At 39.0% G+C, this 25870-nt stretch overlaps 1 protein-coding gene across 3 annotated transcripts in view; it reads left to right on the top strand.

Moving 5' to 3' along the window:
- Positions 1-25870, top strand: part of MED27 (mediator complex subunit 27) — an 84498-nt gene that overhangs the window by 35138 nt on the left and 23490 nt on the right. For 2 of the 3 annotated variants that reach the window (XM_057401587.1, XM_057401586.1), the window contains exon 4: positions 22529-22622. The exons of the other annotated variant lie outside the window; for it this stretch is intronic. In XM_057401587.1, coding sequence (XP_057257570.1) covers positions 22529-22622 — 94 coding nt within the window. The remainder of the gene's footprint in view (positions 1-22528; positions 22623-25870) is intronic. 3 annotated transcript variants of the gene reach the window in all.

The raw sequence follows: 25870 nt of genomic DNA, 5'->3' as shown, positions 1-25870 counted from the left end.
TTAGGTTTTCTTCTCTTCTCTTGAAATGTAGTAGTTCACGCAGTTAATCTTGTATTATTTTGCTTGGCACCACATCTCAAAAGCAAATTCCTAGTTCCAAAGCTGTCTCCATGACTCTGTGGGACCAGAACGCTGTGCCTCAAAGAGTCTGGGGTGGCTGGGAGCAGTGAGCCCATGGAAGCAGTCCCTGCTGGTGGACTACCCTGCTGCGAGCCTGGCAGACTGTGGTATGTCACTTGTCTAGCTGGAAAATGACAGCAGTGAGTTGCTGTGAGATGAGGCAGAAGAAAGCAAAGAGGAAGCGCAGGAAGTTGACTAGGTTCTTGCAGTTGTGTTCATTGGCCCACACAAGAGGGTCAGTTAGTTTTAATAGGAAATTTTAGGGATCTCGGCTGACAACCTTGTGACTTGATGGCTCTGTTGTATAGGGCTTTCTCAGTGCTCCCAGATTAATCATCTGTCTTCTCTGTCTGGCAGGAAATTGCCAGAACAAGAACTTGTTCACCGCAAAAGGTACTAAGGCTCTTGCCCTTTCTGGTGCCTTTTAGGGTCATTTGTTGTGACACGTGTGGTTTTGGGGAAATAAGCAGGCTATAAACAATAAAGAAGCTGAAGTCTGCTTCTTGTTTGACAACTTCAGGCTCAATGGACAGAGAGGCTTGAGTAAAAGAGTCCAATTTTTTTGTTTTAGGGCTCTTCAGTTTGTCTTGTAAATCTCTTGTGGTTTGATGGATACCCAAACCTGACAGTGAAAACATTGTAATAGATTGAGTAAAAAATCTCTGTGAATTTATACTCTGTTGCTAGAAACAGAGCAGCAAAATTACTTTTCCATTATTGAAAAAACAAAGACAGTGCTGCCCATGATACTGCTCCAGATAAATGAGCAGTAATAAACTGTGAAGGTAACTTTTATGAGATAAGAAGGGCTTGAGTGCAGAGTGCTGGGCAGAGTCTCAGGAGGGACAGGTTGTTTCTGGCACTTGTTCTGGGTGAGATGGAGGAGGTCTCTATTCTGCTCTGTACACTCAGAATCCATCTGGACCTTCTAGAGAAGATGGATATATTTAAAAGAAGTTCAGACTTGCTCCATTTTGGAGCTACATTAGCAAAAGATGCTCTTTTGTGAGTGGTCTCCTTTAAAAAGTTAATTTACTAGTTCAGCAGGTATCTGATCATCTGGATTTGGAAAATAAATGTATAGCTCTCCCACATTTGGTGTTTATTGTAGCTTGATTCAGTACCAGCATAGTCAAAAAGTGTTGTTCTTTCATAGAATTGATGCCCTATCAGTTTTAATGGTTCTGTCATATAAGTAACACTGTAAGATTCTGTTGCATTTGTTCAGGAACTTTCTTCAGGGCATAAAGTCAGACTTTCAGGGAAGGAGTTTGATTTAAAGTAGTGATTTAATATTCAAAACAAAATTCCTGTTTTTAACAGTGAACTGACTGAAAGCTGTATGTGTGTGTGTGTATATATATATATATGTGTATATATATATATATATATAAACAAACTATACACCCAGTCATCAAATGTGCCAGAATAAATTATTTGGAGCTTCACTTGTGTAATTTATCAGTTTTACATTAAGAAGAATCCTGATGAGCCCTTTGTCAAGCATTCTTGGAGGGAAGGGTTTTCTCAGCATTTCATTTTATAAACAGCATCTGATTGCTTCCCAGGTTCAGGGATTTTCACAGTGAAAGAAAGAGGCAGATTATTCTGAAGGTAATGGCAAATCATGCTTAAGCCAATAAATGTTCATAGGTTTTGGATTTTTTAAGACCCTGTGTTTAAATCCTGCTCAGCTGGTCTGGCCTCACTGAGATGCCAGGTAGGGTTTCCTGCTCCAGCACCAGGAATCCGATGTCCTAGTGAAGTGTGATGCCTGGTCTGGAGGCTGTGAGGAATGTGGGTATTTACCACGGGAGTGTTGTTGGTGCAGTAATCCTGTTCTGTGTTACACGCTGTCCTCTAACATTGGGCCTCCTCTTAGAAGTAGTCAGGAGCCGAAGAGGGAAGAGTGTGACTCTGCCTTCCATTGTGAGAGAAGTTGTCAGAAGTTCTTGGTGCAGTTCTGAAGTTCTCCTTTCCCCCTCCTGGCAAAGCTGCATTAAGTATCAGTATTCATTAAATACCACAGAGATGATAATGTAATAAAGCAATAATCCTCAGGCCCACGTCTGTATTTCTTTCCAGAAGAGTTGGGGTTGAGAATATAATTAAAGATTAAAACTATGTTTGCATTCTGGAACATGGAGATATCTTTTTGTACATGATGGGGAATTGCATTAATAAGGAAGAGATCAGTTTCCAATAACTCTCAATACTAGGAGCTCATTTAATATCCCTGTTCATGTCTAAGTTTCTCTCAGTATTCCGTTAGTTTGACTTCATCAAGACAGTGCAACAGGAACTGTAGAAGAACATGTTGCTGAAATATAGGGCTCTTCTGCTCCACAAATTAATCTCTTTTTCTGTGAAAAAGAACAGATTAAAAATTAGTTCTTTATATTGTAAGACAATATTTACAAGAATAGGTTTAATTACTTTGCAGCCATGTACCACGTAGATTGAACATTAGTTTTAGTATTTGGTATCATGTACACAGTTTGAATCATATCATTGTAGTGTTTTCTTTTGATTTGGAGTAGATCGATGAACACCTGTTTGGCAGGTGTTTTGGGAAGCTGTTTTAGTGTAAGTTGCAGGGTATTACATTTATCCCTATCTGCTATATCGATTTTAGCGTTGAGAGTCTATGTGCATATGGTGCAGCATCTTTTGATAACTCAAGTCTCTTAATATTTCAGCTGGTTCAACTAAATATTAAGTCTCTTTAAAAGTTACTTTCCCTTAGAAAATCATAGTCAGTTTGTTTCTTCTTTTATGTTTTTCCCTGCCCCTGTGTTCTGTGGTCAGTTCTTTGTTTTGCCTTTAAGTAAGCTCCATAATTTTGCACAGAAGGTCCAAAATACTGGTTTCCCCCCTCCTCAGATATTGGTATTTTAACTCCCAAAACTAATCTAGTTGGATAGAGTGTGAGTTCTTTCTAACCTCTAGTAAAAATGATTTGCTTATTACACAGGTGGTTTTGTGAATGTTTGTCCATTCCCTAGAGGAAAATCTATTTCAATCATAAAATCCATGCTGTGGATGTATAAAATCCATTTTGGGGGTTAGTATTCCAGTGGTGGTGATGGTTGAGGGGTTTGATGTAACGATGGCAGTTGGATGGTACCCATTCCTCTAGCATTTTTCAAGGGAATACACATAATGTATGTAGTGTTTAGTTTCTTTCAAGGAGAACTACAGAATAACACGAGCCTGTTCAGACTGCTGCCTACAACACTGCTTCAGAGAATAGCACATCCTCAAGTGAATTTTTCAACCCATGTAGAATATAATAGAGAACAATGAGCAAACACAAAACCGCTGTTTTGACAGCTTTGTTCCAGGAAAATAAGTGCTAAGAATTCAGATCATGTTGAATTTCAGCAGCTATTGAAAATACGATAGTTTTGAGTTATTTTAAGATACAGCAGTGTGGTTATTTGTTTGGGATTTTTCTTCAGGTTTCCTGTCTGCCTACTAAGCAGGGATCCAGCAGTTGCTTTAAGACAAGTGTTTTATGGAAACAGCACAGGACCTCGTGGAAAAAAAAAAGTCCAGCTTTCATTTTGGTTTTAGTTAGATCCTTGGGTGTTTCTGGTTTCCTTAAATACAGCGTGTGTTGAAGTTGAATCCTAGGACATGGGAGGAAAAGTTGCAATTAAATTATCCCAGCTTCTTCATTTTTTTCTCAACAGTGTTTCCCCAGCACTGCAAGCTAAGAAATCTGGTTCTCTGACTTAACTACAAAAGTACGTTGCCACCACAGTATTACAAATTCTGATATAAGTTACCCTCAGTGGTAATGTTTAATGGATGGCTTGGAGCTGCTCTGGTTCTTTTCAGATTTGATAGCCAGGACACTTGGATCCCAAACCTGGAGAAGCATCTGCCATGGTTGAACCTGTAATATATTACAAATTTTGAGGGAAAAATTCTTAGGTGACAGCGCATCATTAAACTTTTGTGAGCTGAGTTTTATCAAGAGAAGAGCTTTGTTTTCACTTCTGTTCGCTTGGGTTACCTCCCATGTGAACTGTGGAACTGTGGAAGTTTTAATCCTCATCTAATCTCCTGCTGTGTTGCTATATCTGGCAACGGGGGGTTCTGTAACAATCTTTGTTATGCCAGATCAGTGGGTTCTTTGGCTACAGCTATATGCTGAATTTCATTCCATTAAGTCCCATACAGGTGCATATTTTCTTACAAAGTAACTACAAAAATCCAACAGGCATTGATCAACACAGATTGTCGAAAGGAAAGATTTTTAACTCGATGTTCCTTACGATATTCATTAGCAGGATAATGATTTCTATCCATGAAAGTACAAGAGACGAGGATTTGGGATGCTGCTTTATTCCTAGTAAATTACTGAAATGTGCAATAGTTGTGTTGTAAAACTTAACAAATGTACTTTAACACAGAGGAAAAAATCTGTTCCATTAATTAACTTTTCAACAAATATTCTAACCAACTGCTATGGAAAGAGACTGCCTGTAATCAAGATTTCAGCATTTCTTCACAGTGTATAGAGCTTCACTTCCTAGTGTGCTGTGAGCTTTTATGGATTGATAGCCTGAGCTCAAATGTCCTTGTTGTGAACACCTGCATGAGCGGTACTGTCTTGAAGCCATAAGCCAGAAGAGGCCTGGGGCTGATCCCTGTTGATGTTTTGGTGTCATATTCCGCAAACTAATCCCAGAAATAGAACTGACAGAGTCTGCTGTGCAGCCCTGTGTGACTGAGCCGTGATTTGACATAATTCCCATCTACTTTGCTGAAGATCAGCTGAAACACCCCATTGTTGGGAAGTGAAAAAGCTGTCTCTGTCTGGAAACTTTGGGCTGTGTACCAGCATGATCTGCGTGTTCATTTTCTGGAATAGGCACAGATCCAGAGCAGTGTGTAGCCCTCAGTGAACATTAGTGTTACTGGGGGTTGCAGCTCTATTGTAAAAGAGCAAATTTTGGACTCTTTGATGTATGTTTGCCTTAGAGGTAATGTTTGTGTGAGAACTGTGCCATTAAAAGGTGGCAATTAATTAAAAGTTGTTCCATAGTCCCAACCATTAGAAGATGCCCTTGCAGCATTTAGAGCAGAACACTAATAGTGCACTGTAGGGAATCCCTGTACTTTCAGTAAAAAAGAAAGTTAAGGATGAAGATGTTAATGTGCAATTAAAGACTCGAACACTCATTTAACTGCTTGTTTCTATGTCAAAAAAAAAGGAACACAAACTACCAGTGGATGGACTAATTAGACAGTGAAGAACAAGCTAGATAAGAGAGGAAATTTGTATGAAGTTAATGATATCAAAGCTTTCTCTAATGCTGTGATTTTTATCATATGATTGCTTTAACCCCTTTCTTTTTCAGCTTTACTATTTGGGAAGGGTGATTAGAGGCAGCATTACTGCAGCAGACAATCAATCTGAAAAGAATAAAACTGCAGCTTGCCAAATTAAGAAGCGCATTACAGGAAGTGTTCCCATCTGCACTGGTTGTATATTCCCTTGTCAAAGATGACGAGCAGAAAGAGCTGAGCCATAATAAGCTGGGTGGGAGAAGGTCTTTATATTTTGGTGATGCAGCAAGAATGGCAATAGGAATGTATTGAGAATATATTTATTAACCTTTATGCATTTGAGAGGAAAACTAAACAGCTACACTATGAGGGGGATAAAAGTACTTTGAAATGTGAAGCCTGTAGTGTTAAGGAGAAGGAAGCTCTATGTATATCACTGTAAAAACAGCTGTGATATCTAAATTGTACCTGCAAATGCAGGCAACTGAAGTCCCCTGTAGTTTCAACAAAAAGGTAATGAACTGCAGATGGGGATTTACCTGGGGATTAATGGGGCCATTCCCTTCCCTGGGGACTGTGGTGGGTGGTGGGGGGCTGCCCGTGCTGCCTCGAGTGGCTGCGTTCAGCACCCGTCAGCCAACCAAGCTTCTGAGTTTGAGGATGGTGAGTAAATGCCCTTCAGAATTAGAAAGGACACAGAGTTTGAGAACTGCTTTGCTCTGCTTTCTTTACTTTATGTTAAAAATAACTGTTATTACTTTTTAATTTCACTTTAGGGCATTCTCTGGTTATTCGTGTGTTTATGATGTACCCTATGGATGGGTTAAACAAAAAAAAAGCTGATGACTTCATAGAGTTTTCCTCTAAATATAATCATCATTTGTAATGATTTGAACTCTTTTGGTACAATCATTTTGCTAGTCCCATTTTCTCAATTGCCAATGGAAAACATAAATAAAATGCAACCACTGGAAGCTTCACTGGGTGATTTGATTTGCATCCCTTTATAGATGCTATTATTTTCATTCCTAATGGTTAGATTTTGCAAGGTACTTCCTCTTTGCTGTATAGGTTTTACTAATAAAGAGTCACAGTGTCTTTATAATTTCAGTTATGTTACTCAGTAGTATGTATATGATTTTGAAAACAAGTGTTTTAATAGCGTAACACACATTTCTAATTGGCCATAGATATATTTGCCTCATTATTAGTTTATTTGCCTGTTTCTTACCTTTGCATGGGTAATACAGGGAGTAAAACGGTCTGAACAAGGGAAGACCTTGTTAACATTGGCAGACCTAGTTTTGATTTTTTTCTTTGACTGCAGGCAGTCTCTTTATTATCTGTGAGTCATGGCTGGGGGAATCCTATAGTGAATCCTATAGTAAATCCTCTAATTTTAGCAACCAAAATTCCATGCAGCACTATTTGCATTGAAATGAAATTTTTGTTTTTGTGTTGCTCAGGATTTTTCTTCCAAAGTCTAGTTTGGGAAAGAAAGTGTTTGGCACACAGATTGTGGTAGAGTAGTTAATCACTTATTTAACCTTTGCTGAGCTTACCTGAATGCTGTCCTGGGAATGAAACAAAGATTATATTCTGTGTATGATCATTGTGCTGTGTTGTTCCCTGTAATACTTTGTTTCTATCCTTGATTGTGGAATAGTATTTGGCCTTTTCATTCTGTGCCATGTATGTCTGAAGGCACTTGACAACACAGAGATTCCTGAATAAGTTATTGCAGGGCAAATCACTGTTTTGTCAGGCTGCTTGATGCCTTGGTTTCCCCATGTGAACTATGAACTGTGTCATCTGGGAATCACACAGGAGCGCCGAGAGCAACTCGAGTAGTATTTGTACAAAGCTGGGATAAGAGAAGGCATTAACTGTAAGGCAGATGCTTTCATCCAGGGCAGGGTCTGGATTTTTGTCAGTTCTTCAAAACCAGTGAAGTTTTTACAAAATTCAAAGTCCAGGAGTGACCCATTGTGAGGAATGAATGACCGTGTAATTCCTACTTGTGAGACCTAATAGGCAGCTCTAACTATCCACTGTCATCGTTCATCCTGATAAATGAGGGGTGATGTATTATTCTGTCTCCTTTGTGTTCTCACCTTTAGGTGTTCGTTTCAGTGATAGAAGACAAAGTGCAGACACATGAAATAATTACACAGCAAGCTTGGCTGGAGCCTGTCAGTCTGTGTCAAGCTCCTTTAGACTTCTCAAATCTTTAAGTTGTTGAGCTCTTGCTGATTGTTGCATTTAGTGTTTGGTGTTAAAATCAAATGTGCTCTAGAAGTGGCAAAAAATACCCCACTGTTTTGATGTATTTTGACTTGGAATTTAATATCTGTGTCCAAAATAGCACTGTAAACACGAGCCTCCCCTCAAGCCAAACCCCAGGCTTTTAGACTTCCCTATTTTACATGCAGAACCTTCTTTCATTTTGACTTTTGCATTTTAACAGCTGCTCAGCAGGGATGATGCTTTTGCTCATGACAAATTTGTATGCACCTTGTAGACAGGTCTTAGAAAAGAGCCTTTTGTGAACGACTGAAAGGCAAATCAAACTTGGATCTAAATTTGGGCCTAATCAGCTACATGGCAGTTTGCAGAATCATAGTCATCTCTAACAGTACTTTACTGTTATAACAAATAATACCTAAGTTTAAGCTTTTATTGCTTTTTAACTTTATTTTATGGTTCAATTTTAAATGTAAATTAAGAAAAGAGGGCATTAGGCTGATGAGCTGAATGTGACTGATTTATATTGTTAGCAAGTAACACATAGATTTGAAAGTTTAGGAAATGAATCCTGCCTGATAATCATGGGTTTGGGTGTTTCAGTTGCCGAAGCACGATGTGTCCACTGAGCACGCTGAATAGATTCTGTAGTTGTAATTCCTCCAACTGTGTGTTTATGTGCTTATCCCTCAGGTACCACCACCTCTGCTTAACCCCTGTGTGCTGCAGCTTTTTGTGTTTTCTAGTCAAGTAGACATCAATGGAAAAGTCTGCTGTGGCAGTGGGTGCTCCACAGTCTCAAATCTGAATCCTCTTTGATTTGTAGTTGGAAGGGACCTCGGGAGGTCATCTAGTCCAGCCTCCTGTTCAAAGATGGTCTCTTTTCTCAAGTGGATCAGATTAGTCGTGATGTTGCCTTAAGTGAATCCTGAAAACCTCCAAGGTTGGAAAACTACACTTGTAGTTATCAGTGAAGCAGTTCACCTGCTTCTAGAGGTTTCCTTAGTGCTGTTCTTGTTGAAACATCTTGAAAATAACCCCATTCTAGGGAGAGGTTGGGGGGAGAATGCAGATACTTTTGGAGAAGCTAAGTAGTTGTACAGGTTATATATATATAGCTATAGATGCAGGTTATAGTAGCCTGCTTTAAAAAAAAACCACAGTAAGAACCTGATGAGTTAACTAAAAAAGAGCACTGCAAGGAGGAGTGCTTGAGATTTAAAATAACACTTGTATAGTTCTTTTAATCTAAAATATGGGTTAAAAGCAGTTCATATGTTGATGCTTCCATGATCCTTTCTACTTTGAAAGTTGCTCTGTGCATAGAGTTACTTCTTAAACAGTGATTTTACTGCGTAGTAGATGACGAGCAAACATAATGCTATCATAGGTATTTCTGAGGAAGTGAGACGCATTTCTAGCTGTGACAGAGTGATGGTGGCTCTTGTATGCCACTTGTAAAATGAGCTCGTTGGCAGAAGATGCCAGGTAGAGCTATTTTAACATGTGATTATGCTTTTAAAATGAAAATTTCAGTGCAAAGAGAGCAACTGCAACACCGCAGACAGAAAATCAATTTTAATTTTTAATAGTACAGCTAAAATAGTATCTGCTGCTACTAATTTCTTTTGGTTGTTCCACACTTGCTCTCTTCCCTCTGGTTTTTATTAAGTCATCAATGGAGATAGAAATTCTGATATTGAAGCCTAAGTGTTGTAATATTCTTCTGCCTCTCCTGCTGTGTACTCTTGCATCTGTCTGCAATACCATGATTGAATTGTCTGTTTCCATTTGTATGTATTTAAGCCACTTAGTTTTTGTTGTGTCTTAGGCATCATCCTTCAGCAGCAAGCTCTTATGCGAGCAAACCTATTAATTGCTTTGTCAATGTGTCAGTATATACTGGATCTGAAAGATCTCTGTTTTGCAAATCTGTCGGGTATCTTCTTGAACAGGAACCACAGAATCAGGGAATGATTTTGGTTGGAAGGGACCTTAAAGATCATATAGTTCCAACTCCTCTGTCATGGGCAGGGACACCTTCTATTGGAGCAGGTGCTTGTCACCTCCATACAACCTAAGTACATCCTAAAATGCAAGTGTAAACAAACAACATGGAACTGGTTGTTGGATAATCCTTAGTTTTCAGGTTGTTTCAAATATTCCCTTACCTGTTAACTTGTTCTCTCCTTGGTTGTTTCAGAGAACTTCAAGAAAGAGGGTTTCTCCCTCACATGAAGTCTCTTCAAATAGTTGAATCCCTTTGCTTTCAAATCCTAAATAAGTAGCTCATTTCCATCTCCTGAGGGTGTATGATAGAATATATTGAGAGAAGTTCAGCTCTGATTTGAGCGTGGAGCCTCTCCGGATGTGTCAGCCTGGATGCGGTGTGGTGTGTGGGAAAGGAAAGTGCTCCTTGACTGCCCTGTGATACTGGAAAATGTATTCACACACATGTATTTAAGCTCATGGTTTAAGGGTTTGGGGATGCTTTTGTTTTACAGAGTAAGTAAGCCCTTTGTTTTGTTTGCCCATATTTTGTGTCTTTTGCTGTTACTGACTTCTCACTGGTTGCATCTTCTGAAGAAGTCTGTTCTCAGGATAATGGTGTGGCTTGCATGAAGACAGGCAAAGCGGCGAACCTCTCAGCGGTGCAGCTGAGGATGTAATTACAACTCCATTTGCTTTGTTTTCAGTGAGGCTTTCTCTTTCTGTTTTCCCATCTTCATGCTTCCTTTCCAGAGGTGGTGTGCAATGTTTGTCTTGTGTCTTTTGCCAAAGTTGTACAATACAGTCAACGGCTAATATTTTTGTCTCCTTTTTTAAGAGTGTGTCTGACATTAGATCAGTGCACAATGTGTATTGTTTGTGTTTTGAATCTATGGAAAACGTGGCGATTACAGTTAGGCAAAAAGTGAAGAATAATTCAAGGATTAACCAAAAGTCAAATACAGAAATGCGTGTCAGTGCAGTGAGTAGTGAATGCAGAGTGAGCACGAACGGAGAGCTCCCTTGAAACACCTGCAAATTCACTGATGTTTGGAAATATAACTTCAGGACAATCTTTTGAGGGTGACAGATACCATTTTGTAATATTTTATCTGTTTCTGTAGGGCATCAGCTTCAACGGGTTGGCTCTCAGTAGCTACATGTTAGCTAATTAATCATATGATCTGCTGTCATGTCACTAGGTGAGCCTGTATTCTGGTAGCAGCATGAATTTGAGATAGTGGTTTCCTAACGACTGCAATAGCTGTAATAGCCCTGGCCTGCATGGGGTCTGCAACTTTCCTCTGGTTGCTTTTAGAGAGATCTTTGTTATAAGGATCTCTTAATGAAAGTTCTGTCTGCTAATACAGACAGTTTGCAGCTGATGTGTCAATATAGTGAGTCCCATTCTCTTCTTTTTACAGTGTATTTTAAATGAAAACGCCATACTGCAGTGGTACCTTTGTTAATATTCTACATGTGTTCGACATCAAACTATTCTGTAGCTTTAGCTCTGTGAAGCAGAGATTTTGTTCTCTTTTTAATTGGGTATATGTTTATGCTACCATCAAACCTTTTCCTAGGAAAATACTGATATCTGTCTTGTAGAATACTTCAGAAGATTTGCCTAGAGAGTTTTTAATCAAAAAATTTACTGAACCCTCTTCATAAACAACCTTTAAGCTTGGACAGTGTCACTGTGAACAGCCATCTCAAAAGGAAAAATAGGAACAGTAAGTTTAAGATGAAAAAGACCCAAAAGTAACCTTGCCTTAAAAACCACTGTCATTTATCTCCATATTTAAATTTTTGTCCACGTATACGGAATGTCTTTAGTCAGTGTAAAAATCTAATTAAACCTTCTTGTGATAGTGATTTGTAGCTGAGCATCTTTGTATCAGAGCATCTTACTGGGGTACTAAACCACTCCCTGCTGAGAGACACTGTCATGGACAGACAGGCGAGACAAGACGCTTGGCAGCTGATGAGGAAAGGTTGATCAGGCTGGAGTTGTCTTCAGAGTCTGTAAGGAATCTTTCCTTGTCCCTTCTGTAGCAGAACTTTTGAGATGCCGTTTGGCCGAGTCCAGGTTCTCACTTGTGACCGTGTACGGTCTCATCTGGTGGTGGGTTATTTCACCCCCCTCATTCACATTACAGTGAGCAGTCTTCTTTCTGTCTTTGAGAGCTGTGAATGCGTAGAGGCTTTTAATTTGTACCTATTTAATATTGGAAATTTTCTGAAAATTTGGAATTTCTTTACTTTGAGTAACCAGATTGACATACCTTGAAGGAATTTGACTTTTATAAGTTTTGAGCTCAATACTAATGAAGCAGATGTGCAGAATTGAAGAAATGTATCAAGAAACAAAGCTAGGCAATGTTGTTAATCCTGCTTGCATTTTCCTAAGGAGATCTTCATTCCTTGTTTTTCACTTAGGCGGTTTTCTCTGTTAGTATACTTCCAAAAACAGAAATGTATTATTTTTTAATAAGCTGAACGTTTCTCCCTGATAGCACCAGACACAGTTGTTCTAAAGGGGTTATTCTGCTTTAGATATATTTGGCATAAAAGCTGGTTTATGTTTTATTTCTAGGGAAGCTCTGCAGGTAATGTAAAGTGATGCAGGTAGAAGAATATACTCACAAACAGAACTGTATTGGCTTATCATGGTACTTCTTTTGGCTTCAGTCCAGGTTTCAGCCTGGTGAAGTACTTGAAGCTCTGCTCTGCCTGTTCTACGCAGTGGAGGACCACAGGCAAAGCAGCCTGCAGCGTTTCAAAGCCCCAGTGAATATAAAGCCTGGGGGTCTCTGCTCAGTCGCTCTCTGATCCTCGTGTGCATAGGGGAGCCTGATTACGAGAGTGGGAGAATGGCCAGAAAGGTGCAGTGAATTTCTGCCATTGCTTTGCTGAGGTGTCTGGGTGGTGTTTGGCAAGCCCGAGAGTAGCTGCCATGATAAGCCCTTTCCTTTAACCAGCTCTGTTATTTTAAAGAGAATTTTTTTGGTTATTTTTTCCAGAGAATTTCTTTAAAAGGATTAGCCCTCTTCCCCCTTGTTGGCTTTCAGTTGAATCCACACAGTTAATTTCCATGAGCCCTGTTAAAAAATCCCAACCTAAGAAACGGCTTGTCATGTTGGGAGAACGAAGTGATGAAAGTGTATTTTCTAGAAAACAATATTCTAAAGGGCGTCTCTCCAAAGTGTTTGCACTGGGGAGAATCTGGAGTTTATAAATGCCTAATTGTACTTGTTATATGTGGGTTTCATACTGGAGTGTAAAACTGACCTTGAAGGAGTCTTTTCATAAACCTGTGAGTTTTAAGGGAGGTTTTTCTCTCTCCGGTATCGCAGACAGATCAAAATGCTTGGTCAGTGCATAATTCTGAAGAGAATAAAACAGGGCTAATTATGAAATGCTCCCAAGAAAACATAAAGTCAGTGATCACAATGGTTGAAATGGGTATTTGGTGAAGCTTGTGTAATAAATTGTGTTGGGCTGTACAAAGGATCATTTATTACAGCATCTTATCTTCTTTTTTTCTTCACCCTTACTTCCCCCTTAATTACAGAACACATTGATTTTAAGTGTCTTTAAAAGCCGGTATCAAGTATCCTAAGTACCCTTAGAACTAGTGCTATTAAGGCTTGTCCATTTTTACCATGGTTTGTAATTGTAATAGAGCACTAGGTCTTGAAGTGGATGCTCTTTTTGAGTGGCTGCTTGAAATCTATTGATGAGGCCTAAAATATGAGTCTTTGCTTCCTAGTTCTGTGTATGCCAACATCTTGTTCTAGAAGAATAACATAATTCTAAAGGAAGAAATTAGAAATGTAACAATACGTTACTGTGAGGACTTGAATGAAATGATGGAGGCCATATTTTACATGCTGTCGTGGCTTTGATGGTTCTTTTTGGTTGTGCTTTTTCCCTTGCCGAATTTGCTCCTGCAGGCACTTGTCTTGTTGTCCAAGTATGTTAGATGTTAGCATGCTTACAAGAAATCCACTTGCAAAACACAACAAGTGTCCGGTGCAGATTCTAAGGTAATAGCACTGGTTTTGCTCATATCTACAGCACTGAAACCATTTTGCATAAAAGCTGAGTACCTTCATCCCGGTAGCTTCTAACAGGACATGAATCATTTGATATAAAAGTCAGTAACTGAGCAACACACCACACCCTGCATACATTAAATAATAAAGTCTGAAGCTCTCACGTGCATGCTGGTGCCTGCATTATAGAATCATAGAATGGTTTGGCTTGGAAGGGACCTTTAAAGGTCATCTAGTCTGACTCCTTGCAGTAAGTGTGGATATGGCACAGACAATAAGCTCAATGGTTTTAGCTGAAGTTAATCCAAATGTATGGTGAGGATGAGAAATCCCAGCAAGACAGGTTTTCAGAGTACTGAGGTATTGCAAATTTAAAGAATGTTTTAAACCAACATGATACTGCCTGCAAAGCATCAGAGCATGATTTAAGTAGGGGACACGTTTTTAAAAGCAGAAAATGCCAAGGCTTTGGTAACTTAACAGGTACAAACAAAGCCTGTCTCATGAAGTGCTCTGCTCACCTGTTTTGATAATAGCCTGTCTCCAGAGGGTTATATCCTTAATTCTTCCTTCCTCCAATCCTCTGGAATTTGCATTGCCTTTACTAATTTCTGGGACTTAATGTGCCTAATATAATGATCACTAAGATCTCTTCCTTCCAGCAGTGCTTGTCATATGGTCATGTATAGTGTATGAAGAGGTCTAACTGCACGACATCCTGTGTTTCCTATTCATCAGTCTCTCCATCCAAAGGTAAAATCTTGCTGCTTTTCATAGGTATAGAACACATAATGGGTATCATGCTTCACCTGTTTCCTTTCATAAAAGCAGGTAAGTACTGTAATTTCTGTTCTGTTGAGGGAGAAATAAAGCACAAAGAAAGTGAGAAGACTTTGCTATTGATGTAATTCTTCAATAGCAGAGCTGAAAATAACATGTTATAAAATACTGAATTCTAGCTTTAGAAGGCTGAATTCAAGGATGACAGCGTGGAGTAATGTGCAGTATCGGGATCCCGTAAGGCAGGCAGTGTATACAATGGGACCTTCCCATTTTCAGGGAGCCTGGTTTCCTTTGTTCGGGACCTGGCTGGGCAGGTGGGCTGAAAACCAGTCCAGCCCATTGTCTTTTTGAGAAGCAGGACTGAACTTGGTGCATTATTTTGAGGCCTTTGTCAAAGCACCGTCTGGTGTTTACTGAACATCAGCACAATCAGCATGTCACAGTTTAATCCCCTCTCCCTCGCTGCACGATTGACTAGTGAATGCAGGAGAGGTGGATTCACCTTATAGTGCAGAGCCAAGCAACCTCAGATGAACTCTGCTGAACTGTAGGTGGTGGGTAGGGTGAGAATTGTCCATCTCGAAACCCCCGGGGGGAGAACTGTCATAGTTTGTGCAGTCGTTTAACTTTTTTTGTTGTGTTTTAAAAGGCTGTCTGGAGCTCTTGGCTTGAGTTTCTCCTGAGGACTTTTGGCACATCTTTGCTCTATGGAAAACACGTATGTGCATGTGCAAATTTAGGCTAACAGGTGGGGCAAAAATTGCTTGACAAGTTAGGAGTAATTCAAGAACCATCTTTGTAGCTGAACACTGATGTAATAATTCCGATTCTCATCCAGGTCCCTGAAAATTACTGTTGTTAGCATTTGTCGTAGGGCTGTGGAGCAACATGTAGTTTCATGAAGAAGTGGAAATATAAGCAATGCATATGGGCTGTGAAGTATTGCTTCTGAAATTCTATTACTACTGATGGTGTATAGTATGGGGGGGGCTGTTTTTCCTCTCGAGGTATGTATAAGGGAGTTAATGTTTTCCATAAAGCACAGACTGGTAACAGGCTCAGACAGGATTCTAGTGATGACTGTAAAGTAGATGCCGGGTTGGTTTGTTAACCAGATTTCACACATTCTAATATCCATATTCCTCTCTTGATTACTGCTGTGAATTAAAGGCATTTTGAAGAGTGTTCCAATAAATACAAAGAAAGCAATTTCAACAATATAATAAAATATCAATGGGGGTTTGACTGCAAGGGCTCTCTTTGTAACTTAAAGTTTTCCTTATTAAAGTTACACTTTTTAAGGCGATACACTAGAATTCAGTATTGCGAACAGATGTCTTTCGCTCTTACAAAACCAAATGACATATTGACAACGTGTGTGTTCAGAGTGCATGAAAGAGGTGTTCATATTTAATGTAAGTGTGCAGATGTCTACAGACTGGTGCAGGGGCAGGTTTGCATTTCATAAGCATTCAGCAAGAGAACCTGCATTGCATTTGTAGCATCGCTGTCAGCTTGTACCTTGAGGACATCCCTTGCAGGTTTACATAGTGTAATTTATCAGTGGAGTCACAGTAGCACTGAAGAATTCAGAATTGTGTTTGTTGTATAAACAACACTATAAGTAGCACATTTTACCATAAACCAATATTTTATCGTTGTAATAGAATGACCCCAGTGTAGAGTATTCATAGCCCCATGATGCATGGTCCCAGCAGGAATTGTGCTGGCACACAGTGTGTGCAGCCACAGAGGGAGCTGAATCATGAAACCAGTTTAGATTTTATCTAATACATTTTTCTTCTTTTTCATTTTCTTTTAAAGCCAGCTCAATTGTGTGATCCAGCTCTTCCAGCACAGCACAGTTGAGGGGGCTGTGTGCTGCAGCATGCGGGAGGGGATGTGTCAATGCCTTATGTCACTATTGGTGCTGAAGACTGAAAATTGTTGAATCACAGCCTCGGGTTTCTAAATGTCTTTGTAGATCCAACCCTTAAACACTCTGTCTTGCCTTCTAGAGAACTGTCCAAACGACTTCACATGCATCCTGAAGTGCTATACCAGGTTTGGCCTTTTGGGAGTGAGAAGTGCAGATGGTGAAGTGTTTGGTACAGCTACATGTGCATATGCTTTTGAGGCAGACCACCCTGTGTTTATATGTAAACATTTCTAGACTATTTAGGCACATAACTTAATCTTTTACATCCACTCAATAATGAAACGTAATTCCTCTATGACCGAAATAACATCCATAGCAAAGTTGAGAACAAGCTGACTTGCAAAAATGAATGGAAATCTGCCTTCTTTCAGGTTCGGAGCTGAATCTTTCAGCACTTTCAGCTATGTGTTGTGTCACTGCTCCCCTGCAGGGCAGAGTGGGGTTAGGCATGCATCTCAGCAGATTTGTTCCTTAGGACCTTTGTCCAAGGTCTCTAAGCACATTTGTACCCTACAAGCCACACATTCTGTCTTGCTTCTTTCCACGCCTGTGGATTCATATTACTAAGACACAGTGCTGAAACTCCCTAATGCTGATCATATGTTGTAGCCATAAAACTGAAGAATTATGCATAGCTGGAGAGACTTGGGTTTGCCCCTTCTGCCCTCAGCTTACGTCCTTGTCGTTCAAAATCAGTTATTTGAAAGAGATAACATTTTTCCTTTATAATTTGAGAGTCACAACACTGCAGGAGTAGCAGAGACCAAGTTAGGGTGCAGATGAGAAGGGAAGAGAAGGAAATAAGACAAGCCAGAAAGAGACTGTATGGAGTCTTCCATTAACAGAAACTTGGAAATTAGGTGAGGAGAGGAAGTCACTGAAGCAGATTGTTCAGAAGGAACAAGACAACAGCATTAACAGTGGTAAGAGAAGACAGCCTGGCAAGGAAGCTTAGTGCTGGAGGAGAATTTGGTCAAAACAAGCAAGTGATTTTAGTACTGGAGCGGGGAAACGTGAGCAGTTCTATAGAGGTTCTGCAGAAGGAAAGAGCAAGAGCCTGAATTAACACAAAAAAAAACAAACCCAACAAAACCTGTGGAATTTGGGGAAAGAGGCAGAACCTTGCAGGATTGCTGTACAGATGTCACAGATTGTGCCAGCTGTCTAATTTAGTCTTGAGACTTGAAGTAGCTTTCTCAGCGTGAGAGTTGTTGAATTTCTTTTCACACTCTTCACTGCCTATCCAAGCAGGAAGTGTCATCTCACAAAAGCTGGCAGAGGTCACTGTTTTAATAACTATTGTTAATTGATGCTTCTGAAAAGCCTTCTATCAGCTTGAATTTGCTGCCTGCAGAGACTTGCTCAGCAGGTAGTGGAATCAAATTAAAACTTTAATTCATTGATGAATAAATCACACGAGAACTGTGACTGCCTCGTATGTTTTAAAATATAATATTTCTCTAATCAGCTTGCCTGAAAACTGTTTAGTCTTTTCATAAAACCCATAATATTTAAAATCCTGTCATTACTAAAAGCTTCAAGTTATACATTGAGTCTGGTTCTGCAAAAAATAGCTGTTCATAGATCTTGGTAGAGTGCAGGCAAGCTCTTTGCACTGATCAGTCATTAGCAAACGCTACATATGCTGCAGGAGTCTGCAGGGCCCATGTGGCTGAAATAATCAGATTTGAAGAGAAATTATTAGTTGTGTTGAAAATAGTAACTGAAAGCCAAACAAAAATATTTCTGGAGCAAGTAAATACTGTGCCAGTGAGAGAACGTGTGGAGAGTTTGCCCTCTTGCTGTCCAGGGTATCATGAATCCAGACTGAACAAAGTTACGGAGTTGCTATTCATCTTATATGTGGTATTTGCCATTGGGTACCTAGGGAAGATTATGCTCCCTTATATGTGTATTTTTTTTCTGTCTCTTTTTCTCTCTCTCCCCAGAATCATTTAGCAACGTTTTCTTTATTCCAAAAGACCTCCTCGGAAAATTAGCATTAACACCTATATTTCTAATCTTTAAATTGTTGTATTGAGTGGAAAAAATGAACAGCATGCAAGTTAAACGCTCTGTGGGATCAATGCTATTAAAATCTTGTCTAAGCTGTTAAACATCACACTAACGTTGGCTTGCTGGATCTAATCCAGTAAAAATAAATAAATAAAAAAGAGAGGTCACATTAGAGAACTAAGCCATCTGTCCAGCGTGGAATTGAAAGGCATTCATAATGAATTACTTTTCTATATTGCTATCTTTTGGGGGAGGGACTTAATGTGAATCAAAGAGATGGTACGAGACTGTTTATCTACAAAGATGGTTCCTGAATTATTTCTGCTTTGTCAACGTGATGTGTCAGTAAGGCAGTTCTTGTTTAATATTTTGCATAGCTAATTATCCCTTAAAAGGCTTCAAAATTGTCTTTGGTCTGTCTCAGGCATTGTTCCTCTAATACGGACTAAAGTATTTATATATACACTCATTGGCAAAACATCGGAGAGATGCTTCAAGGAGTATCTGTTGCTTTAGTCTAGTGTTGATTTTTCTGCATGTTGAAAACAAGACTTCATTTGAGGTGTAATATTTTGAATTAGTTTCAGTTTTTGTTAATGTTCGTGAAGTAGATTGCCAAAGTCAAAACACAGCAGTATCAATAGAGCATGTCTGTAGAAATAACATTCTACTACATTAAAATGGAAATAACCATTCAGTGTTGGCAGCTTTGGAGAGCATGTGAAGTTATGTGAAGCTTTTTTGACTAGAATGGGACTAACTTAGGGTGTTGCACTTACAGGGTGTTAATACATTGTCTTTGGAGGCCTAGAAGAGTAATTAGGATGAAATTCTGTCAAAACAGGGTTTAAATACTGTGCATAACTGGATATGGAGGTTACTGTGTATGATCTTTTGCAGTCATTTGTGGTCTGTTTTCAGACCTTTTTGAACATCCTTTGCATGGTAGAAAAGCTGTGGGGAGGGAGTTTGTCTAGACTCTCTGTTCAGCCCCTCGGTGGTGGAACGATGCCCCTTCTAGGATAAGGAAAGCTACTACCAAATAACTTCAGCTTGTATTTAATTCTGAGAATTCCATGATTTTTTTTCTTCCTTAAGATTAAGATATGCCAAATGCTTGAGCAGATCTATTTCCATTTGCTTTTCCCTGCTTTGCGTTATTTCTTCTGGGTTTGTAAATGCTTGTTCCAACCAGCATCTTTTGTAAGTAGGAGAAAACTGGGATGTGGTAAGTATGTTAAAAGTTAGAAGTGCTCATTGGCAGAGTAAAATTAGACTTTTCAATCCTTAAGTGCTACGCTTCTCCCTGGCTGCGTAAGAAGTTCTGTAACATAAATAGCTCAAAAATACCGTAACTCCTAAAACTGGACGGAGATGTGTAAATTGTGATTCTTCTTATTTTGGCATTAATGTGTTTTAGTTCCACAAAGCGAATTCCACACCGCAGCTTTTTTTCTGACCTTCTTTCCAGACAGCCTCAGGAGTGCACTTTATCTTGTCTTTATCATATGTTCTCTGAGTCGTCACCAGTTACGCTTTTGCATTACTTTGCTGCATCTGATTTATCATATCCATCCCTTTGCAAGATGTTTTACCAGATGTCCTCTCTGAAGGGCATATCTGTAGAAGAATTTTGCCTTAGATGAGGTTGTTTGTCATTTTATATTTGAGGCCGCCATATAGACAGGCTAATTCAGTAATTATACATGCATCTTTGAAGAATCCTTCTGCTCTGATGAGTCCTCAGGAAACCCTGATGTCTTCTTGAAAAAAGGCAAAGGGCCAAATGATCATACATACATCAATGCTCTTTTATCATACTGGTCTTCGGATTTTCTCTGACATCCTCCTGACTGAGAAGAGAGGGAGCAACTTATGTGTGTGGATGGGCCTGATGGAGTTGCTGAGCCTTGCCAAAGTGTATTTTCTGAAGTGTGTGATTTAATGTTCTTTTTTGTCAGCTGACCTGTGAAGAGTGCTACAAAATTAACAGGCTTCTAAGCCCCAAGTATCCCAGTAACTGGTTAACTTCTTTCAAAAGCTGGTTAATACAAGTTGGGGAAGGTTTCTGTTTTGCTGTGTATTGCATAAAGGGAAGACTCTTCACTAGCTCTCTGTGTGTTCTCTGCTCTGCCTTATACTGTCAGGTATAAGGTGGCAGTTGGGATTGAGTCAAGTTTTAAGGCACGAGGTCAAGATAAGTTTTACGCTTAAAAAGTAATTGTGTCCAAGAAAGAGTTGAAGAATTGATTCCCTCCAGCCAGCTGGATCACATTTTCAAAGGATAAATGTATGTGTCTGCTTGGGTTTTTCAGGAGGACCTGAACAGATTAAATGCACAAGTCCAACTACTGTTTGTATGATTTTAAATGAGTTGAATTTTCCTTCCGTAGCGCACATAGACAGTGTCAGTGTCTTGTTTTATGCAACTTTGTGTTTTGTTCTAACTTCTTATTGCCCAGAGCTTGGAAAACTAGAAAAGTAATGCATCCTAGTGTGCAAGGCTATCAGCTCTGTTCCTAACCATGTGTTCATCAAGCAACCCAGAATCTCTCCTTTCCTGTTTCACAATTGGTCATCTCTATTCACACATAAGTAATAGCTGTTTTCAGAGCCTGTATAAACCCTCAAAAGTATGGGATTTGGTGATGTTTAAAATTAGTTAGGTACATAGTGTCAGTGCGTAACTTACTCACCCTGAAGCAGTGTCTTAGGTGTCTTCTCTTTCACCCTCCTAAGGAAGTTCTTGGCTTGTGGATGTTTGACTTTGCTTATCAGGAAGCTGTTAATGAGTGTTTGAGTGAATGGGAAACTTTTCAGCACAACGAGAAGTGTGGATTAAGATTTTTATGCAGAGTTGTCATAAGTAATTCCATTCTTTTGTTACTTTTCAAAGCGGGATGACTTCACCAGCCATTGAAGTGTGGCTTTCTTGATTTTATTTTATTTGTTCTCATTTTTAATCCCTTGCAAAAATAGCAACTGGAGCATAGCGACTCATTATTTTTTGAGGGGGAGAGGTTTAGCAACTCAACATTAGAACTTCACTTTGAAGAGCAAGAATTCAGCATTTTTTGCCTTATTTAAGTAGGCCAAAAGGAAGTATTTAGGTTTTCAGTTTTAGTGTTAAATCTAACCAGGGCAACTGATTTTTTCCAAAATCTTTTTTTTTCCGGAGCACATCTGTGGACTGGCATGAAAACAGTTTTATCAATAAATGCATTCACGGATCTGACCAAGTTGCAGAGTTTGTAGATGTGTATGGTAACAAGGCTCCTCTCTTCTTCTCTGTACTTCAGGAGACCCAACAGGGGTACCAAGGGACAGATTAGTGAGCAGATGATATAGACTGCTAAAACAAGTACTGTGTGTTTTAATGTGTCCAGAAGAATGGCTGAAGGATGGCAAGTATGCCCATGGAATGGGGCAATGTGTTCTGTAAAGAAAGGTCTGTGAAGTTTTCAATGTTAGTGGATGTCAGCTCTTAATAAGGTACCAGGGAACCAAGACAACCCTACACTGCCTTGCTTTGGCCTGCATAAGTAGAGGGATTATACCCAGAAGAAGGGGTATTATTTTACTTCTGTTTGATCACTCCAGAGAAACTTCTGGAATGTAGAAGCCAATTTTAGAGTCACCGTGCATGAAATACATTGCAAAGATTCAGGAAAAAACCTCCAAACAAACTGGAAATAGTGTGAAGACTTTGATAAAACCTCTATCTGTTTAGTTTCTCAAAGAAAGAGTGAGGAGGTGACATTCTATGAATGCCTGCACTGGAAGAGTAATTCTGATAGCATATCCTTTTACCCCCTGAGGGAAGAGTATAGAAAAATTATGGCAAAAATTAGAAGTGTGTAAGTTCTTAAGAGCAGAGTAGTTAATTTTCACAACACTTTACACAGGGCTTTGGTTTGCTTCCTCTTATCAATAACTTTTAAATTATACTTGCATGCATTTTTGAGGAATATGTGGGTATCAAAGAGAATCTAATTCAGAAAGTCCTGTGGATGTTGCTGAAAAGGAGTGATAGTAAGGAGCATGTGTGTTAATTCTGTTGTTTTGGATTATTTGGTAGATACGTTGATGATGTGATCAATCGGATTGATAGGATGTTTCCCGAAATGTCTATCCAGCTATCCCGGCCAAACGGAACCTCTGCAATGCTTCTGGTAAGTTGGGTCATTAATGCCTCGAGATGGATTTCTTGACACATTGAATTACTGTTCCTAAAATGCACATTATTACAGCCAAATCTTTTCAGAAACATACTGTTCTTCATTCACCACAACCATGTAGGATCTTTCTTGCTCTTAGGCAGGTGGGTGATAGAACAAATTTCACCTTTAAATGAAAGGTCTGTTAGTTTTCACTTTTAAATCTGTTTGTAGAAATACAAGCGCAAGCTCAACTCTTCCCTGTGTTCGTCTTGGCAATGAGTGAGTCTTAATCATGATAATTAAGAAGGAAAAGTGTGGTGGGAGGAAGAAAAGAAGGAGGAAACCAAAATGATTTAAATTTGTTCAAATTGGTCTTGGGTCAGTGGATCTCTGTTAGATGATGAAGTCAAGAGTTTGCCTTTGAAGTAAATGAGCGATAAAGGCTGGATTAGAGATAAACAAGTCCAATATATTCGACTTATTTCTGCCTGACCAAGCAAGATTTCATTCCAGAAGAACCTATTGTTTACACCAGTTTTCACAAGCAGCTGTTGTGCTTATAGCAAGAGAAGTCTTTAAGAACAGCAACGTGGAGGTGGAGTCTGCAGCATGGCAGTTGGATGCCGGCTTTCCTCTAACAGGGTGAAAGGCAGAAGTCGCAGCTTTTCCAAATCTTTAATAAAACTAGAAAATACATTATATACACAGGTGAAGAACTGAGACCAGACCAGTCTTTTCCACCTCAGGTTTCTCATGGTACTTCCTCTTATTTTTTCCTTTCTCTCAAAGGCTATTACAAAAACCTTGAGTGTAGCATACATGTGAGTATATTTCTTGCTTCTAAGCAAACAGTAAAACAAATCTGAAAATCAGGTGTTTTGTCGAAACAAAATTGTTGCCTCAATATAAGTCATCAGTAGAATCGCTCCTTAGATTTTATACTGGCTTTAGAGTTTGTTGACTTTAAAATCCTATCGTGGTTACAACTTTGCCTGTATTTTTCAAAGGTTCTGTTGATTTCTCTATTATAAGTATAGCTGTGATTATAGTTCTAGTTAATCAACTGTCTGACATCCCATTATTAACTTTGAATAGCCCCAAATTTGCAAGAGATTAACCCAGTCAGAGGTTAAAATAAACAGCTGGCATTAAAAATTTAATCTGCAATTGGTGAGTTTTCCAAGTGGAACAATATATTCTAGAAAAGAATTGAAATCATCAGTGCAGTCTTAAGAAGCTGTAAGTCTTGGAAGCTTATGCGTTTCCTCTTAAGCTGATTTTGTATTTAACTATTTTGCCATAGAAGAATACCTAGTTTTACTTCTTTACCTTGAAACCCTTTCCATTCTCTTAGAGCAGCTCCTCTTTGCATATATTAAGTACCTTCCACTTGTTGAGGGCAAAAAACAGATGTTTTTCAAGGTTCAGGCCCCATTAGGAAATAAGGTCAGTTATCTTGGATGTTAACTGATAAGTACAGTTACCACCCTTCGACCCTATCTTATTAAAAGAAGCCCTTTTTTACAAGCAGTAGTAATTTAGTGAATTCCATGTTGCAGTTGTTCTCTAAATCAAGGACATTATGTTGCTACAAGCTAGCAGGCCCACATTGAACCAGTGGTATGCATATTTTCCTTGGATCAGAGATCAAAAAGATTGTTTTTAAAGTATTTTTGTATGTGATTGTGTGATGGGTTTATCATTTTTTCTTTTAGGCAGGTTTTCCCTCTTTCCCATCTGTCTCAGTTGATGTTGCCAATATGGCACTTTCCATCTGGCCCTGACTGCTACAAAAGCTTTTGCTGTTTTCAGCCACAAATCATTCAGTGAAAGGTGCTGCAGGATGGGCAGTGTGAAGAGCACCTCCCCCAGAAGGGAGTTTTCTTAAGTACTTGTGATTTCTCACTCTGAACTTATCCCAAGTTAGATCTGGAGTAGCTCCCTTGCAGCAGCCTGATTTATCACAATACCAAAGAATTCAGATAATGCTTATTTCCTTTAAAAGTATTTCAAACCGTGCTGTTTGCTCAGAGTTAATTAGCTCACTGTATAATCTCAACCATTTGCATCCTTGGACTGTTCATGTCATACCTGCTGTTACTTACGAAGGTCTTTGACACAGAGGTCTTGTTGTTACATTAATACATCTTTAAACACAATCATTCCATTTACCAGAGAAAAAGAGCCTCCATCTTCAAAGGCACTGGTAAGCACTTATACATATTTTAAGAATGTGCAAATGGAAGGAGATGGGGAAGGAGAGGAAAGGAGCGCTGGTGAGGTTCTTTGAACCTTCAGAATAGCTGGAGACCTTGCCAAAGAAATAATCTTTAGGAAAAAGACCTAATAAAGAATGTTTCATCCCTGGAGCCTACAACTTCCTGTGCACATGGAAATCAATTTATGTCCTTAGCTGTAGAGGTGAGTCTTTCACAGTCTAACATTCATCCAGTGTTTCAAGAGGAATAATTAGCAGCTATGTCAAACACTTCTGGCAAGTAACCTTTGTGTTAAGCTGGGTTCTCCCTAACTAGGGTGCAGCTTTCACGTAAACAAAAAGGAAAATAAACTGTTCCTGAGAGTGTGAATGCTGTCTTGAAAGGCTCCTACCTCCTGGTCCTCTGAGGTTCCTGCTTTCTCCAGACAATAAAGAGTTTTTTCATGCTTTAGATTTATGCATAGCAATTGTACCTCATTAGTCTAGATTTATGCTACACAGACCAAACACATAAATAATTGAAACCTTTCCGAGCTGTGTGAAATTCTCAGCTGATTTTAAAAGCAGTTTATCATGGCATTTCAAGGTGCTGTTTAATCCCAATCTTCACTAGTGATTTTTCAATTAGTCTTTTAATCGTACTATGCATAAAAAAAGACTTAAACATAGAATTATATCTGCTTTAATAATCGTGTTATGCAAAATTAATTTCCAGCAGCAGCAGGGGGAACTGCAGACTCCTTAAGGTTTCCATGAGATTGTGTTGGTCAAATGACAGGAATTGTAAATAGATAAACCTCATCTTGTATGTTAAGAAAACATAATCTGATTTTTAATTAATGAAAAATGCCCAAATTTTTACGTTTTTAAAATGATTAGTTGCATACTTTATTTTTCTAATACCATCATTTGATGCTGTGATCATTATATGATTGCTTCACACATCTTGCTTCTCTTATCAAAATTCACAGTAGTTCTGTATATGTGAAACAATAGCTGTGTACAATTAGTTCATTAATATCACAAATTATTTAGAAAACAG

The sequence above is a fragment of the Pezoporus wallicus genome, unplaced genomic scaffold, assembly GCF_028554395.1.
Source record: "Pezoporus wallicus isolate ANWC-B61680 ecotype Strahan unplaced genomic scaffold, APGP_CSIRO_Pwel_v1 contig_8013, whole genome shotgun sequence".
Lineage (NCBI taxonomy): Eukaryota > Metazoa > Chordata > Aves > Psittaciformes > Psittacidae > Pezoporus > Pezoporus wallicus.
The sequence above is the reverse complement of the archived record's forward strand: the minus strand, read 5'-3'. Positions and strand labels throughout refer to the sequence as shown.